Source organism: Patagioenas fasciata, chromosome 27, assembly GCF_037038585.1.
Source record: "Patagioenas fasciata isolate bPatFas1 chromosome 27, bPatFas1.hap1, whole genome shotgun sequence".
Classification (NCBI taxonomy): domain Eukaryota; kingdom Metazoa; phylum Chordata; class Aves; order Columbiformes; family Columbidae; genus Patagioenas; species Patagioenas fasciata.
In genome coordinates, this window is record NC_092546.1 from 6,573,577 (window position 1) to 6,590,300 (window position 16,724).

The 16,724-nt window shown below is 62.2% G+C and overlaps 2 protein-coding genes across 3 annotated transcripts; both read left to right on the top strand.

Moving 5' to 3' along the window:
* The first annotated feature begins 907 nt into the window (after nt 1–907).
* On the top strand, nt 908–9,424 carry LOC136113211 (AN1-type zinc finger protein 5-like). Its single transcript, XM_065858259.2, has 6 exons — nt 908–1,045; nt 2,188–2,361; nt 3,419–3,512; nt 4,208–4,326; nt 6,192–6,302; nt 7,059–9,424. Exons 2-6 carry the CDS (start codon nt 2,211–2,213, stop codon nt 7,205–7,207), a joined length of 624 nt encoding a protein of 207 aa, XP_065714331.1. The 5' UTR covers nt 908–1,045; nt 2,188–2,210; the 3' UTR covers nt 7,208–9,424.
* Nucleotides 9,425–10,220: 796 nt separating this feature from the next.
* ABHD17A (abhydrolase domain containing 17A, depalmitoylase) lies at nt 10,221–16,304 on the top strand. Of its 2 annotated transcripts, XR_010652991.2 has the most exons (6): nt 10,221–10,350; nt 12,130–12,605; nt 13,814–14,008; nt 14,298–14,477; nt 15,366–15,731; nt 15,853–16,304. XR_010652991.2 is itself a non-coding variant. In XM_065858490.2 (5 exons), the coding sequence occupies exons 2-5, from the start codon at nt 12,292–12,294 to the stop codon at nt 15,589–15,591; spliced, it is 915 nt and encodes a 304-aa protein (XP_065714562.1). In that variant the 5' UTR covers nt 10,221–10,350; nt 12,130–12,291; the 3' UTR covers nt 15,592–16,304. The 2 variants fall into 2 exon arrangements, 1 of the variants encoding a protein (XP_065714562.1); XM_065858490.2 differs by having other exon boundaries at nt 15,366–16,304.
* The last annotated feature ends 420 nt before the right edge of the window (nt 16,305–16,724 follow it).

Genomic DNA, 16,724 nt, shown 5'->3' on the forward strand with positions numbered 1-16,724 from the left:
AGAGTGGTGCCCCCTCTGCCTGTATAGCCAGGTGAATCACAAAGATACCCACACCTATACCCCAGAACCTACAGCCAAGGGGGTCTCAGCCCCTTCCTCTACAGTCAAGGGGCTTTACAACCCCACCGCTATAGCCAGAGCTTCCCTACACCCCAGCCGCTGTGGCGGGGGCGCCTCAGCCCCCTCCCCTATAGCCGGGTCAGCTGCACCCCAGCCCTACACCGGCCTCCCCACCAGCGGCTGCGGGCGGCGGCCCCGACCCGCCCGGCCGGGCCCTCCCCGGGGGAGGGCGCTCGGGGGCCGCGGTCCCGCCGGCAGCGCCCGCCATGTTTCCCGGCAGCCCGCCCTGCTCGCCGCCAGCCTGAGCTCCCGGCGGCCGGCCCGGCCCGGCCCGGCCCGCCGGCCGCCTCCGCCGCCGGTGAGTGGGGCCCGGCGCGGCCCAGCGGCCCGGCCCGGCCCGGCCCGCCCGCCGCCGCGCAGGCCGCAAAGCCTCGGCCTCGATTTCCTCCGCGGGCGGGGAGCGGGGCGCGGGGCCCGGCCGCGGCGCGGGGGGGGGGCACGGGGAGACGCGGCCTACGACCGGGAAGCGGCCGGGGCAGCTCGGCCGGGGGTGGCGGGGTGGGCGCGGGGCCGGCGCTTTCCCCGGCCGGGGGGGCCGGCTCCGGGTGCGGGGGCAGAGCAGCGGGAGCGGGTCGGTTCCCCCCGGTTCTCCATTTCAGCCGGTTTGCGGCCGTGTGCTGCTCGGCTGTCCCCGGGCTGGCGGCCGACGGAGAGCCCGGCTCGCCCCGTCACCGCGGTCTTCGCCTTCCCTCCAGGGACGCTCGGAATTCGAGGCAGCTCGTGGAGGTTCGTCCGTGCGGGTCCGGCCGCCGGGTCTGATCCGGCGCAGGAGAGGTCGGTCCGGGGAGGGTTCCCGGCCCGGTGATGGGAGCGCTGGCCTGAGCTCTGCAAGGGGAGCCGGGAGCGATTTGTGTCGCCCAGCTGAGGACAAGGAGTGTAAACCAGAGCCGATCCACTTCCATCCCGCAGGAGCGCTCCGGGGAGGGTAATTATTGCTTGTTCCTGTTGTTCTGTTCCCTTGGCCGAGCCAGTTTTGTAGGAGCATGAAGGAAAGCTGCAGAGCCGGCTGTAAAGCGGTGGGTACTGTGTGCGGCTGCCGCGCTGGGAGAAGGGGATCGCTGCTGGGCTCTGCGGGGAGCGACACCGGGCTTTGTGCCTGAGCTGGAGCTGCGGGCTCTGCCACGGCGGGGCCGCCACCGCCGCTTGTCCCCCGCCACGGCGGGGCCGCCAACGCCGCCGCTTGTCCCCCGCCACGGCGGGGCCACCAGCACCACCGCTTGTCCCCCGCCACGGCGGGGCCGCCACCGCGTCGTCCACACGCATCTGAATGCCTGCTTGTTGCTGGGAGGTATTGTTCATGGTTCTGGGTGAAGGGTGCCGCGCAGCTTGGCTGTGTAAGTGCTGGAAGGGGCCGGTTCCTGGGTCTGGAGGCAACTGCATGTGATCCAGAAAGAAATTATTAAGATTAATTTTAGAAGTAGGTTTCACCGTGTCTGCTGCTTCGCCCGGGAAGGTGTTCCAGAATCGCATCCTACTGCTGGAAAGAGACCTTATTCTTATTTTCAGCCTGACTATGTTAATGTTGCCCTTATCTACCAGCATATGTTGGAAATACCTGTGCGTCAAAGCTGAGGTTTAGAGGGTGCTTTTTGCATCATTTATATCACCTTCCTGAGAAAAAACTAAAACAGGCTTGAAATTAAAACAAACACTGCTAAGTGCGAAACGTAGCTAATTGTGCTGGCCGCTTGAGTGGCATTCTTTGTTCCGCTGTTTGCAGGAGTCGCTCGCCACGCTGCGATCGCACTTCTTGTTACGCTGGAGCGGATCGTTCAGGTCTTTCCCTGGGATTTAGGGATTCCTGTGGTGCGAGGAGGGGCTGCGGGAGCCGTTCCTGTCGGTGTTCTGGGCCGGCTCTGGGCAGCTGAGCCCAGAGCGGCTCCAGGACCTGCGTCTCGGGGCTGCTTGACAAGCCCTGGGCACCGCTTGCTCAGGGGACGTGGATGGCGTTGTGCACGTGCAGGAACCGGACTCTCGGGATCCTTTGTGCTCCTTCCTGGTCAGCTGCGGCACAATGAACGGGCGCTCCGGCCCTAACAGCTGTGCCATTTCTGTTCCTGTTTGTAGCCCGGGGCCTTGGAGCAGCGAGGATGGCTCAGGAGACGAACCAGACGCAGGTGCCTCTGCTGTGTACCACGGGCTGTGGATTTTACGGCAGCCCCCGCACCAACGGGATGTGCTCCGTTTGCTATAAGGAGTTCCTGCAGAGGCAGCAGAGCAGCGACCGGATAAGTCCCCCAGGTAGAGAAATCTTGTCTTCCGTGGGTGCCTGGCTGCAGACTGTGTTGAGTGACCGGGACAGAGCGTGGTCCTGGTACTGGCCACCGGCAGGTTTACTCCCTCCTGGAAAACTCACGTTTTTCCCTCTTTGTGCAGACCTGGGTCTCTAAACTGAGGACTGGAACCCCTGAGACTTCTGTTCCCTCTAAAGGGGTCACTTGTTCTCTTCTCAGTCCCGGACGCTTGTGCAGCCCCGTCCCACTCAGCACCTCCCAGGGAACTGTGAAGCTTCACTTGCACTGAGACTGCCCTGAATTTTTAGCTATTACCTGCTCCATGGTAGATCCCTGAAACAAACCTTTATTTGGGAAGAATTTGGCCTTTTGGGTTTGCATAATTTTCTTAACAGGGCTGACAATCCAAAGCAATTAAATTAAATAAAAGATTTGTTTCTAGCAGCTGAGCAGAGCTGCCAAGTCCCCGAGCCGGGAGGCAGCTCGGAGCACAGAAAGGATGCTCTTGCCATCATTAGCAGGGTTTTCTCTTGCTGAGAGTTTGTGCAGATGCCCCATGTACAGGCTTTGCAATACTGCTGGGAAATTCCTCCTAGAGGTCTTTTGCAGTTTTGTTCCTGAGTGTAATAATGGCCAAATATATATTGGGAACACAAAGGGTTTTTCTAAAGACCCTGACTTAGAACCTCGGCTGGCATAAGCCAACACGTCTCTGTTGAAGCCGGTTCCTTTCAGCAGATGAGGATCTGGTTGTTACACCTTGGAGAGGCTGCAGAGTAATGTTGGGTGCAAGGTAACTGCAGCACTTTAATTTATACTGATAGGAGAATATTTATGCTGATGCACAGTTTGCCTTGCAATGCTGAGGAAGAGAAGAGGAATCAAAGAATGGTGGAGGTGTCATGGGTGACGGGAGTCAGATTTTACCTGCCCAGCTCCTGATAGGGAGCAGGAGAGTAAAACCTGCTGGAAGTGCTCACCCTGCTTTCTCCTTGCCTGTCGAGCACCCCAGGGACTTGCTGATATTTTTAACAGTCTACCGAGACTTTCATCTTGTTTTGTAGCATCCAGTGGTCCCAGCAGCAGCCCCATGGCTTCGGATTCCGTTGCGGGGCAGCGCGCCGAGGGAGACGCTGTGCCTGAGGATGCGAAGGCCAGGTAGGGGCAGGGTCTGCGGGGTGGGGTGGATCTACAGCCGTGCCAAAAACCAGCCCTGGGACACAAGGGTGGGCTCTCACCCCTCACATGGCCAAGGGGATCTGTAAAGCGGGCTGGATTGTGAGCCTGGCTTGTCTGGAAGACTGAGGTGATGATGACTGGTGAGTAGAGTCAGGTACCAGAGGGTCGATTGTAAATTAAAACCTGTAGTAAACGAGGTGGTACCCTGGTTCTCTCGGAGCTGGTGCACCTCGTCTGTCACCGGCTGCGTTAAACTGGTTGTAACGCAGTCCTGAGCGAAAGCACCTGGCGATGATCCTGTCTGGAAGCTGCAGCGCTGGGACCAGGGACCTTGGTCACGTTTGATAGGAAGGAAGGCAGCGCTGCCTTGAGCTCTGCAGTCCTGACTCATAACTCTGTTTTCCTGTCCTGGGCTTTTTTGGATGGGCTGTTGACTTGGCTTTGAGATATAACTGGGTGGAAAAGGAAGCTGAGGTCATCAGAGATTTGTTCCATTTACGTCTGTGAAGAATGTTGATCCCAAGTCTCAAGGGGAATTGGTCTGCTGTACTCCCGGGTTACCTCTGAGTATAACAAAATCAACTTTATGGGCTGGAGATCTCTCCCACATCGCTGCTGATGAAAAGAAAATACTTGTGTTTGCTCTCTGGTTTGTTTGTTGCGCTTGCTCCCAGTGGCCAGACCCCTGTGACTCACCAGATGACGGCCATGAGCATATCCAGAGATGAGAACGGCGGCGAGACAGAAGAATTGATCAAGACTGAAGAAGCTTCATCAGCATCTTCCTCATCAGGTAGATGATCTGGCCTTTGCACGAGTCTGAATGATACCGATCCCACAAATGGGTTTGAGCAGCAAGTACAATACTGGCTGGTGACTCCAGGGGTGGTTGTCACCTCTGGCACTGAGGGCTCACCTGGCAGGAGAACCACAGAATCACAGAATCATTTGGGTTGGAACAGATCCTCACGATCACGGAGTCCAACCATAACCCACCCCAGCACTGCCCCATGTCCTGAGAACCTCGTCTGTGCGCCTTTTAAACCTGCAGGGATGGTGACGGCACCACTGCCCTGGGCAGCCTGTTCCAATGCCCCACAGCCCTTTGGGGAAGAAACTGTTCCTAATATTCAATCTGAACCTTCCCTGGCGCAACTTGTGGCCATTTCCTCTTGTCCTGTCTCTTGTTCCTTGGGAGACCAAACCCCTCCATGCTCCATCTTCCTTTGAGGCAGTTGTAGACAGAGCACAGTTTGTGTCTCTGAAGCGGGGGAGAGGGAGCGCTGTGCCTGCGGGCAGGCCGGCAGAGATTGCGCTGTGGGCTGAGGAGCTGCCACCCTCGCTCGCTGACAGGAGGATCATCTGCCGTGGCGCTCATCCTGGCGCATGGCAGCGGGCCCGGCGCGTCCCACGGGCTGCTGCGCGGCTCTCGGCCGCGGGTCCCCGCCAGTCTCGAGGGAGGAGAGCAGCACCCAGCGGAGTCCTGGGAGAGAGGAGCCGTGTTTGTGAGGGTGCGCGGGGGCAGCTGCCGGCCTGGTTGTTGTCACCCTGGGTGACAGGAGCCAGACCTGCCCCTCGGAGGGAGCGTTAATGCTGTCGCCTGGCTTGCAAAGTGGGTTCTGTGAAGTGATGGAGGAGCACGGGTGTCGTTCCTCCGGTTGATGAGTTACAGGGTGAGCTGGTGTGTTGCAGCGGAGCTGCAACCAGGTGACGCTGCATCAGTGACACCCTCCTGCAGGTCAGCACGCATTTTGCATTCAAAGCTGAAACAAAACCCAAAAAAGAGGTTGTAGTCACTGCACATGCACGTGCATTTTGGGTTTGGTGATCCCTTGCAGCCCAGGAGACCATTTAGAGCAGGCAAGTGAGAGACTATTCAGAGAAAGAGAGGCCTGGAAGAGCCGCCCCTTTCTTCTGATCGTGGGATTTTTAGGAAGCTGTTCAGGGTCAGATCCAGGAAGCTTTCTCTGCCCCCTTTGTCTCCTCAGCCTATTTTCAGGTACGTGTCTGCCGGCAGCTGCAGCTCCTCTAACCTGCTTAGGTACTGTCGCAAATCCTGCTGAGCATCAGTGACCTTTAACAATCTGACTTTCAGAGCCTGGTTTTCCTTTTGGTAGATTAGAGACAGTGCTGAGTATCTGTACAAAGCATTCCGAGACCTACATATGAGGGACACTTACGTAAGAGTCAGCAAAAATAATTAGTAGTACTTACAGGGGGTTAACTAGGCTTTTTTTTCCTGCAAAGATTAACTCTGGGCTCAGCTGTGCAGTGGAGTTACTGTACGTCAGCTAAGCCGCAGTCACTATCCAGACGCTTGCTGAACCTATGGCCAGCGCCAGGTAATTCCTTTTCTCAGCAGGAGCTAAACGGCATCACGTTACCTTACGTCTGGTTTAGCTAAACCATAACATTTCCTTTGTGTTTCTGAGTCTTGGACTTAAGAAATTTGAGACAGAGAGGACACGTGAGGCTGCGTGAGGTGTCGATCTCTGTGGAACAAGGCGAGTCTCACAGTCTGGGCCGTGCCAGCCGGGCAGCGCACACAGCTGTCTGCACGCATCCAGAATCGGCAGGGCTTCAAGCAACGGCTGTAATAAAACAAACGTGCTGCTCGGTTTATCAAGAAGGGTAACAAAACTCTTTCCTCTGTTTAAGGTGCCCTGCTTGAAATATCCCAGAACACAGCTGAGGTCAAGACAGCTTCAGAAAAACCGAAACAGAAGAAGAATCGCTGTTTCACTTGCCGGAAGAAGATAGGGCTGACTGGTGAGACGTGGGCTGCGGGGAGAGCCTGCCTGTGGCACAAATCCTCTGCTGTCACAGCCATGCGAACAGATCTCGTGCTCTGATGCTGCGTGGGTTTGGAGGGCTCGTAATAAGATGTTGGTGGCCTTTACAGCCTGTAGTTGGAAAGATGGGAAAGGAGAGAGCTGCTGTCCTGCAGCGAACCCTCTCCTGCCTTGGTTTCCCAGAGGGTGTTGGTAACGGTAGCACTTCTGAACAGCATTGTCTCCAACTGAAGTGACTAAATTATGAATTTTGAAGCCTAAATAGCTTGAAAGTGATCCTAATAAGGTGCAGGTTTTGCTGCTTGCTGGTCAGTGCAGATGCCGCTGCATGATGCCGGGCTGGCTCAGAGGGCTCGGCTCAGCGCAGGCTGCCTGCTCTGCTCGCTGCCGGGGCAGCCTGGGCTGGATTAGCAATCTGGTGCTCAGCGCTCCCCGGCATGTCCCTTGTCCCCGGGGAGCGCAGGGAGCAGCTGCCCTGGGAGTGTTTCCCACTGCGGTGACAGCTGGGGCAGCCCAGAGCGCGCGCGTGCTCATGGGAGCGGCCAAGACGGGAAAGAGCCATCCGTGTCACCCCCACACCGAGACTGCCCTCGGCCGCTCAGTCCCTCCGCTGACCCTCTTTCTGCATTCATGGAGTTTCCTGGCCCGGCAGGAAGGAGCGGGGGCCCTGCTGCCTTTCCATCCGGCTGGACGGGGACTAACGCGGCTTTGTCTCCGCTCTTCCTCCCTTCAGGCTTCGACTGCCGCTGCGGGAACCTGTTCTGCGCCATCCACCGGTACTCCGACATGCACGCCTGCCCCTACGACTACAAGGCAGAAGCTGCCGAGAAGATCCGTAAGGAAAACCCCATCGTTATCGCTGAGAAGATCCAGAAGTTGTGAAGGGGGTTGAGCAGCTCGAACTGCAGCCAGGTCGCCTGGTGCTCCTCTCCTTCCTCCCAGCTGTCTCCTCTTCCTCCCAGCCCCGTCGGGATGTGACGGGGACTCCAGCACACACACAAACCAGCGCCCGGACGTGGGGACTCCTCGCACCCCTTTGGCTGACAGTTGTCGTTCCTCCCCTCCCTTCCTGCCTGTCCAACAGCCACAGCTCCGCTGATCTGATCTCCACCAGCTTCCCAAGGGAAAAAGGACCATCCTGCCCCGCCGTGCCGTGTTGAGACCTTGGGACTTGTCTTGTGCTGGGGCGGTTCGGGCAGCCGGGCTCTGCCGCGCAGCCTTTCCCTTCGCCGGCCGCTCCGAGTCCGTGAACCGCTCCGGAGCTGCTGCTGCAGCCCATGAGCTGCTGCTGGACCTGTTCCCTCTGCTGCACCCTCTTTGCGGCGGGTGTAAAACCGGAGCTGGGGAGTCCTGGCAGCAAGGCTGCTCTCTGCCCCCCGAGAGCTGTTTGCTCTCAGATGCAGAAAAGGGGATTCTGTAGTTTTAACGCCCCCAATACCCCTCCCCTCCCTTTGAGACGCTGTTGTTGAAGCACCGGTCTAGTTAAGCAGCACAGCACCGGCACAGTAAAGTTATTTTGTGGCTTGAAGCGACGTAGATGTGCTCCAGCCGCAGGTCAGGACACTGGGAGGGTACCGCTCTCTGCCTGCCAGGCTTGCTGTCCCCAGGGTCACCTCTGCAGCACCCTCCTGTGATTCACTGTCCCCCGAGCAACCGCTGGCCGCTCCCCAGGCGAGGTTTGGTGTAACCCAGCGGTGTTGGCCCCTCTCCGCTCCTGCCTTCTGCCTTACACCCTTCCTTCTCATCAGGGTTGTGCACAAAGCTCAGCTCGCCAAACCTCCGCGTCCTTTCCTGTCCCTGATATTTGGTGAGAACCTTTCTCCCCTAACGAGCCTGCGGGCTCAGGAAGCCCACCCAACCTGTGGGCCAGATCCCCAGGAAATGCTCCGAAATCTGGATACAGGGCCCTGGGGCACAGGGAAAGGCACGTGGAAGGTTGCAGGGGGCACAAAAATCACGAGGAGGGTCCTGGGGTGCCCAGAAGCACAGGTGGGGGCTTTCAGAAAAGCCCTTGGGGAGTCCTGAGGAGAAGGGAGAGTCCTGCAGGACTCGTGACGTTCTCAGGAGGGCTCTGAGGTGCAAGGGAAGGCAAAAGGAGAGCTTTGGGGAGTACTGAACGTGCTCAGAGGACTCGAGCACCACAAAACGCACCTGGAAGACTCTGAGGCACACGTGGAGGGCTCTGGGTGCAGGGAAAGCCAAGTGCTGGGCTCCGTAGCACTGCAGGTAAACCCCGTGGAGGACTCTGGGGCTGTTAGGAAGGAAAACGTGGGGCTCAGTCATGTGGCACAAGGCAGGTGGGGTCTCCTGGGGTGCCAAAAGCCGCCTCTGCAGTTCGCAGGGTCCGTGCCCACCCCGGGGCTCTCTTCTCCTCCCTGGGAACACCGGCAGCCACAGGGCTCCCGGAGATCTCACAAACAGAAATCCTGGGAGAGAAGCAGCGGCCTCTGTCCCGCTTCAGCTGCCCTCGGTAAAGGGCGTTGGAGAGCGGAGCCGCAGGGGCTAAACAAGCAGCCGGGGGAATCGCAGCAGCTCCTTCCACGTGCAGTTTCCACCCTCGTTCTGTCCCAGTGATTGTGTGGGATCATCACGGAGGTTTAGTTTTTCCCGATTTCAGCCAAAGCCGTGTGCCTTGCGGCAGGAGCTGTCGTACCGCAGCGCCGGGAGGATTCGGACTTCCAGAAATGATGCAAATCCCCCACCAGCACGAAGCAGAGGCGAGTCTGGCTCTCACCAGCCTTTTCCTCAGGTTTTCCCTTCTGTGTCACATCAGAGCACGTGAGTGAACATACATTTAGTGCCGGGATGCACCGGGGCCGTGAGCGCGGTGCCAATGTGCCTGGCAAGGCTGGGTTTTGCGGTGGAGGTTTTCGCTGAGCGTGAGCCGCCGCTCTCGGGGAGAAGCCGTGAGAAGCTGTGACCACCCCTCGCCTTGGCACAAAGGTCGTGGTCCCCTGGCAGGGGAAGCAGCTCCCACGGCGTGACGGAAAGCCCACGCGGCAGAAGGGCGGCCACCTGCTTCCCCACCACATACCTTTTCCCTTTGATTTCCTTCTTTCTTCGGAAGTGTAAATATTAATACAGTCTAGTTTGCTTGGATGCTGTGGACAGTTCGTTATAGAATCATAGAATCATTTTGGTTGGAAAAGCCCCTCAAGAACATCAGGTCCAACCGTTCCCCAGCCCTGTCCCTGCCCCATGTCCTGAGAACCTCATGTCCGTCTGTCCAGCCCTCCAGGGACGGTGACTCCAGCACTGCCCTGGGCAGCCTGTTCAGTGCCCCACAGCCCTTTGGGGGAGAAATTGTTCCCAGATCCAACCTCAGCCTCCCCTGGTGCAACTTGAGGCCGTTTGCTCTGCTCCTGGCGCTTGTTCCTGGGGAGCAGAGCCTGACCCCTCCATGCTGCAGGGGTGCAGACGTCACACACCAGCACCGGCTCAGCACCAGCTGCTCTGGGGCTCCGTGCTGCAGCTCCCCCACTGCCATGTGGTGCCCATGGGAGGTTGAAGGACCTCACTCCCAGTTTCTCTTCCTACCACCCCAATACGCAGGCTGTGTTGTGGGGTCCCGTCCAGCAGCCCCAGGCCCCGGGGGACCAGGTTCCCCGCTTGGTGGCGGAGCTGCTTTCTCCACCCGTGTTTGTAGGGCTGGAGTGGGACCCCACGGTGACCTTAGGTCCCACCCGGGCCCTCGGCCCAGGCCCACGCTTCCCCCCACCCCGTGTCCATTCTGGGGGATCCAGTCTGAGTTTGGCATATAGATTTAGGGCTGTGGGTGGAAATATCCCGGCCACGCGTGGGCTCAGCCCGCGTCCCTCGCCGCGGGCGCCCGGCAGCCATGAGGCGAGCAGGCCGCGCCGTTGCCCTGGCAACGGGGGGCGGGGAGATGTCGTCACTTCCTGGAGATGAGGGGGCGGGCCCAAGGGGCCGCCGTGTTGCGCCGCCCCCGCCCCGGAGGCCGCAGCGGCTGCTCCGTCCCTTCGGCAGCCCGAGCGCGGGGACCCGGCCCGGCCGAGCATGTCCAGGTACGGGGGGACACGGGGCCGTCCCGGCCGCGGGGGGAGAGACACACCCGTGGGTGCCGGGGGGCGAGTGACGGGGGGGGCGCCCACGCCGGTGAGTAGGAAGGTTCCACCGGTCGGAGTGGGGGGGGTGCGTGGGGCGGCCCACACGGGTCAGGGTGCGGGGGAACACACGGGCCCGTGGCGGGAAGGAGCCGGTCCGAGTGTGTGTGGGGAGGCCCACGGGGCGGGGGGGCGCCCTGTGTGTGAGTGTGAGTGTGTGTGAGTGTGAGTGTGTGTGTGAGTGTGTGTGTGTGAGTGTGTGTGTGTGAGTGTGTGTGTGTGAGTGTGTGCTGGGGCCCCTACACGGGTCAGTGCGGGGGGGTCTCACAGCAATCACGGGGGACCCGCGCTGGTGGCAGGGCCCACACAGTGTGTGTGTGTGGGGGGGGGCACCCACTGGTCAGTGTGGGGATCCCACCTGGGTCAGTGTGTGTGGTGGGGAAGGGGGGCACCCACTGGGAGTCCCACATGGATCCGGGTGTGTGTGGAGGGGGGGTCCCGCGTGGGCCAGTGTGTGGGGGGCCCACGCTGGTCAGCGTGCATGGCCAGCCAATGTGGGGGTGCCCCTCGCGGTCAGTGTGTGTGGGGTGGGGGTCCTGTGCCTCTCGGGGAGGGGGCCACACTGGTCCTTTGGGTGTGGGGGGTCCCACGGGGCCAGTGAGTGGGTGCAGGGTGGGTGCCCCGCTCTGGCTGCGGGGTGGGTGTTTGTGTGGTGGGGGTGCTGCCCGTGGGGTGCGTGTCCCAGCCAGGGTCGGGGTGACACATGCGGTGAGCTGTGACCCGCAGGGCAAGCGTGGCCCGCGAGCTGAGCCGTGACACATGGGACAAGCCGTGACACGTGGGGCAGGTGTGACACACGGGGCGAGCGTGACCTGTGGCACCAGTGCCACGGGCCCCTGCCGTCCCCTGCCAGCCCCTGCCTGCTCAGCCCCAGGCCCGGGCGTACCGGTGCCGGTGCGTCCGCCGTTCGCCCTCGTCCACCGCAGCGCGTGCGGTCCCGCTGGCACGTGGGGTGACAAACCTGGGGCAGGACGAGGCCGTCGGTGTGACGCTGGCCCCGGCACCGCTGTGGGTGGTCACCAACCTCCAGGGCACCCAAACTCAGCCCTCAGACCCATATCCAGCGCCAGGGCCTGCGGCGGGGCTGGGCCACGGGCACCCCTTCGGCCGAATATTTGGGCTGGTTCCGGTGCCTGCCTTCCCCTCCCAGCGGGGCGGGCGGCCTCTCCCCCTGCACCCTTTCCTCCCCTTTCCCAGCCCTCCGCGCAGATGCAGCGCATTCCTGGGGCCGTGGGCTGGGTGCCGTTCCTCAGGAGCCTGTGCCCAAACTTGCAGAAAATAGTTGCTTTTTTTTTCCCCCTTTCTCTCCCCCTCCCCTTTCTCCTCCGGGGCTCGGTGCTCCCGCCACATGGCTGTGCCGGCATTGGGGGCTTCTGGGGGGCTGTGGCCTTTGTCCCCCCACCATGAGGCTGTTGTGTGTGTGGTTCTGTGCCCGTGTCCCCACCTCCCCGCGTGGGCCGGCGCAGGGGCTGCGCTGTGCGTGGGGGTGCGTGGGAAGAGCTGAAGGGGGCCGGTTTCTGGGGGTGCGGGGGCTGTGAGCGGGGGGGGGTGTGTGTGTTAGAAGGGGATGATGCTCCCCTTGGCGCAGGGGTTGGGGTGTGTGTTCTGGGGGGTGTGTTTGTCCCCAGCCGTGGGTCACACGTGTCGGGGCGGCTGTGAAGAGCTCTGACCTGCCCGCAGGCCCCCGCTGCCGCCCGCAGCCGGACGGATGGCGGCCGGCCCAGCCCCGGCCCGCGGTGAAGTGCCGGCAGCGGCCGCGCCGAGGGCCGGCTGAGGACGGGCCCTGTGCCGCGCGGACCCTCCCTCGCTCCGGGCACGGCCGCGTTCCGCCTCGCCGCCGTCATGAACGGGCTGTCCGTCAGCCAGCTCTGCTGCCTCTTCTGCTGCCCGCCCTGCCCCAGCCGCATCGCCGCCAAGCTGGCCTTCCTGCCGCCGGAGCCCACCTACGCCGTGGTGCCCGAGCCGGAGCCCGTGGGCAGCACCAGCACCAGCTCCCTGCGCGGCGGTGCCGCGGGCCGCTGGAAGCTGCACTTGAAGGACCGGGCGGATTTCCAGTACTCCCAGCGGGAGCTGGACAACATCGAGGTGTTCGTCACCAAAAGCAGCCGAGGGAACCGTGTCGGCTGCATGTACGTCCGCTGCGTGCCCGGCGCCAGGTGAGTCGCCCGCGGACGTGCCGGCCCGGCGCTGCTGCGGGCGGGTGGACCCTCGTGCTGGGCTGGCGGCCGCGGTGCCGTCCTGTCCCCTCCCCTCCCTCAGCCGAGTGCCACCTCCCTGTCCCGGCCTGACCTGGCGCTCGCTGCAGCCGCGGCTGTGCCGCGGGGTTTGGAGGGATCCCGTGGGACGGCGAGCTCGGCTCCCAGGACCGGTCTGGCTTGTGGCTGCAGCCGGGAACTGGGTTAAATAGGGAGCAGAGACAAAGCCGAAGGCTGTGGGGATGTGGGGATTCCCCCGGCTGTCCCACAGATCCCCCCGATGTCACACCAGGATGTAACGCCCCAGTTGTGAACCAAACATCTGTGTGAGGCGCTTGGTGAGCACTGGGGCTCTGTGCTGGCCACTTGTCCTTGTCCCCGGTCCCATGGTGACCATGGGGATGGCCCTGTGCTGGCCAGGAGACACCCGCGGTGAACTGGGTCTGCATGTTTAATGTGATTTCCTGGCGCATTTGATTCCTCAAGAGCGATGGGAGCAAAAGCCAGGGGGAGTTTAGGCACAACCCGCTGCTGGTCGCTGCTGCGGGTCCGTAAACTGGGAAACAGGAGGAGGGCGCTGGGGTGTGGGACAGAGACCCCCGACCTGTGTCTGGGTGTGTGGGGACAGGAGGGGACTGCGCAGCTGTTCCCTCAGCTGGTGCCACGGTGTGGGGGTTTGTGTCGCTCCTCCCTCCCTCCGGCAGAATAGAGCCAAGCTGCCATTGATGCGCTATTAGTGTTAATTTTTATGATTAACATTGTTTTTCCCCTTATGGTGGAAATTTCTTGTGCCTTGTCACTCCCACAATTCACTTCTCTCCCAGCGTCTGGTGTCTTGCCAGACTCAGGGGAGAAAAAAACCCGCTGTCAGAATTCTTACTTAAAATCCCCATTGGGCAAACAGCCCCAAATCCTGAGCTTTTTACCAAAAATAGACTAAAAACCTTGAACAGAATCATCCAGCCCTTGGGCTGCCCGGATCTGCTGGGTGCGAGGCCCTGGCCCTGGGTGGTGACGGGGGTCTGGTTGTCCCTGGGGTTGGACCGGGGTGTCGTGGGGAGGTGGCCAGAGGGTTGTCTGCCCTGCCCTGGCACATTGGTCCCCGAGCTGCTGGTGGCACCGCAGCCGAGTCCCCGTGAACCCACCGTGCCCGTCTCCCGGTGCTGCAGGTACACGGTGCTCTTCTCGCACGGCAACGCCGTGGACCTGGGGCAGATGAGCAGCTTCTACATCGGGCTGGGCACCCGCATCAACTGCAACATCTTCTCCTACGACTACTCGGGCTACGGCGTGAGCACGGGCAAGCCCTCGGAGAGGAACCTCTACTCCGACATCGACGCCGCGTGGCAGGCGCTGCGGACGCGGTGAGCGGGGCGGCGGGAGGGAGCGTCCAGGAAAACCCCGGCAAACAGGAAATATCCAGAGAGGGAACCTGGGGCCGCTCGGAGCGGGAATGGGCGGCCGGGAAGCAGCTGCAGGAGGAGCAGGGGGACCCAGAGGGCCAGGGGAGCCGCGGGGTGTGACCCGCTTGGGGACGCTGGCACAAGCTGTGCTCCTGGTCGGGCTGTTCCCCCGCTGTGGCCAGAGCAGGGTGACCCCCCTGGGCGATGTGGCGCTGGTGCTTGGGTGCTGAGCTGCCTTCTCCTTCCCCAGGTACGGGATCAGCCCCGAGAACATTATTTTATATGGACAAAGCATCGGCACAGTGCCCACGGTTGACCTGGCCTCCCGCTACGAGTGCGCTGCCATCGTGCTCCACTCCCCGCTCACCTCCGGCATGAGAGTCGCTTTCCCTGAGACCAAGAAGACCTACTGGTTCGATGCCTTCCCCAAGTGAGTGGCCTGCGAAGGGAGCGGGACAGGGCTTGGCTCTGCAGGGGCAGCGCCAGCTCAGCCCTGCCCTGGACGCCAGCCCTGGCCACGAAGAGGGGCTGTGGGACAACTAGACCTGTTGCCCATGACAGGCTTAAACGTGCCCATCTGCATCCTCCTGCCTTGCGTTTGGTCCCCTCTGGGGAATCGTAAATCCCACCGGAGTCACTGTGTCCCCTCCTGAGGTCTGTGCCATGTGTGTACCCCATGTCCCCTGGTGGTGTCACCTCCCCGCCATCCTGACCCAGTGTCCCATTAGCTTTGGGGCTGTGCCACCAGCCTCTTCTCAGGGGGTCCCTGGGACCCCTTTTTCCCCAGAGGGAAATTTGTTGGGCTTCTTTCCCCCTCTGCAGAGGCCAGGGGCAGCACTGAGGGGGCACGAGCTCTTGCTTCGCCTGTTCCTTGCAGCCAGGCCAGTGGGGCCTGAGGGACAGTCCCCAGGGACGGTCCCTGAGGCGGAAGCCGTGGCTGGGAGCCACCAGCCCACGCTCTGTGTCCCGATGGCCTCGCGCGGCCTTTGGGGCCGGGCTGAGAACAACCGAGCTTCCACTCCTCAAAGCCCGGCCCAGCTGATCCCGGCTCGGGGAGGGCCTGGGCTCACGCTGTCCTGCCGAGGTTCCCCAGGGCCATTGTCACCGCTGGCTGGTCCTCGTCTGTCACGCTGGGGGAGATGTTGTCCTGGAGCTCGTCATTGGCGAAGCTCCCTGTCCCCAAGCTCTGCTGTGACCAAAGGGCATTCCTGGTCCCTCTCCCCAAGGAGCTGTGTTTTGGGGGGCAGGAGGAATGGGGGTGCCTCAGTCCCTATACTCACCCCTCCCTCTCCTCTCTCCCCCCCCACCTTCTTGGCAGCATCGAGAAGATCTCCAAAATCACCTCTCCTGTCCTCATCATCCACGGCACGGAGGACGAAGTCATCGACTTCTCCCACGGCCTGGCGCTCTTCGAACGCTGCCCCAAGGCCGTGGAGCCGCTGTGGGTGGACGGGGCTGGGCACAATGACATTGAACTCTACAGCCAGTACCTCGAGCGCCTTCGGAAGTTCATCTCCCAGGAGCTGGCCAGCCAACGCAACTAGCGGGGGGCCGGGCAGGGGCTTTCCGCTCACCTCTCCGCTTCTCCCGGTGTCTCTCCCCGGTCTCTGCTGCTGGAGGTGCAGCGAGTTTGTGCAGCCTCAGCCCCAGGCTCAGCAGAGGGCAGGGGGCCGTGGAGCGACCGGTGCGTTTCCTCTTGGGCACGGCACAACTGTCCCCCCCGATCGCGGTGTCGGCCCTGGCGCTGCCGGCACCACCGGCCGGGCTGGTGAGAGATGGCAGCTCCCTCCTTCCCCCCTCCCCAGAAAGACGAGAGCCCACCCTCTTGATGGCGAATCCTTGGCTTCGGACGTGTCCTCGTCCCCTCTCCTAAACCAGCGAAGCCCGGAATTCCCCCTGGCTGCTCTGACTACAGCAATAAGGCGAGTTGGAGGGGGCTGGGGGTCCGGCCCCCTCCCTGGCAGCGCTGTGGGGCAGGACAGAGGTGGCGGTTCCTGCTCTGCACGGAGCTTTCCCGGGAGCGGCTCTGGCGGCTGCGGGTGCCTGGTGGTTGTCCCGTGGCTCGAGCAGAGCCGCGTCCCCAAGGGGAGGTTGGGGATACGCGGAGGAGCTGCCCCCGTCCCACCCCCAGCCGGCCCTGCTCGACATCCTCAGAGCCCCCATGTTCAGGTCGCCCCTGGAAACGTCTCCGTGCCGCTCGCTCGGGACACGGGGCGAGGAAGCCGAGCACCCAATAAAGAGCAGCGGTTGAACGTTTTGCCCGTGTGTGCCCTGTCCCTGCCCCCAGCCCGGGGGGACCAGCCCCAGCCCTGGTGGCGTCCGGCCCCTCAGCTGAGCTGCGCTTGGCCGGGTCCCCAGCGCTTGTCACCCTCAGGGACGGGGCAGCCGCGGCGCCAGCAGAGGGGGAAGGAGCTGTTGGTCCCCCGGGGCACGGCTGCAAAGGTCAGTCCCTCCCAGTCGGAGTGGCAAAGCCCCCTCTGCCCCTGGCCAGGCCCATGGGGACCCTCGTGGAGCTCCCAGGCGCTGGTCCCCGCTCTGTGTCCCTGTCACCCCGTGTCGCCTCCTCCCCGGCGGGAGGCCGTGGGGCCCGGTGGCTCATGTGAGGAGCCATAATCTCCTTAGGCGGCTCCGGGGTGGCTCAGGGGCCTCGTGCTGGGGTCTGGCTGCGGCCCCACAC

Bases quoted from the DNA above. Each gene is read 5' to 3' on its own strand.
- LOC136113211 (XM_065858259.2), top strand. From the start codon at position 2,211: ATGGCTCAGGAGACGAACCAGACGCAGGTGCCTCTGCTGTGTACCACG. The intron at 2,362-3,418 runs GTAGAGAAATCT...CTTGTTTTGTAG, and splicing joins CGACCGGATAAGTCCCCCAG to CATCCAGTGGTCCCAGCAGC. The intron at 4,327-6,191 runs GTAGATGATCTG...CCTCTGTTTAAG, and splicing joins ATCAGCATCTTCCTCATCAG to GTGCCCTGCTTGAAATATCC.
- ABHD17A (XM_065858490.2), top strand. From the start codon at position 12,292: ATGAACGGGCTGTCCGTCAGCCAGCTCTGCTGCCTCTTCTGCTGCCCG. The intron at 12,606-13,813 runs GTGAGTCGCCCG...CCGGTGCTGCAG, and splicing joins CGCTGCGTGCCCGGCGCCAG to GTACACGGTGCTCTTCTCGC. The intron at 14,009-14,297 runs GTGAGCGGGGCG...CTCCTTCCCCAG, and splicing joins TGGCAGGCGCTGCGGACGCG to GTACGGGATCAGCCCCGAGA.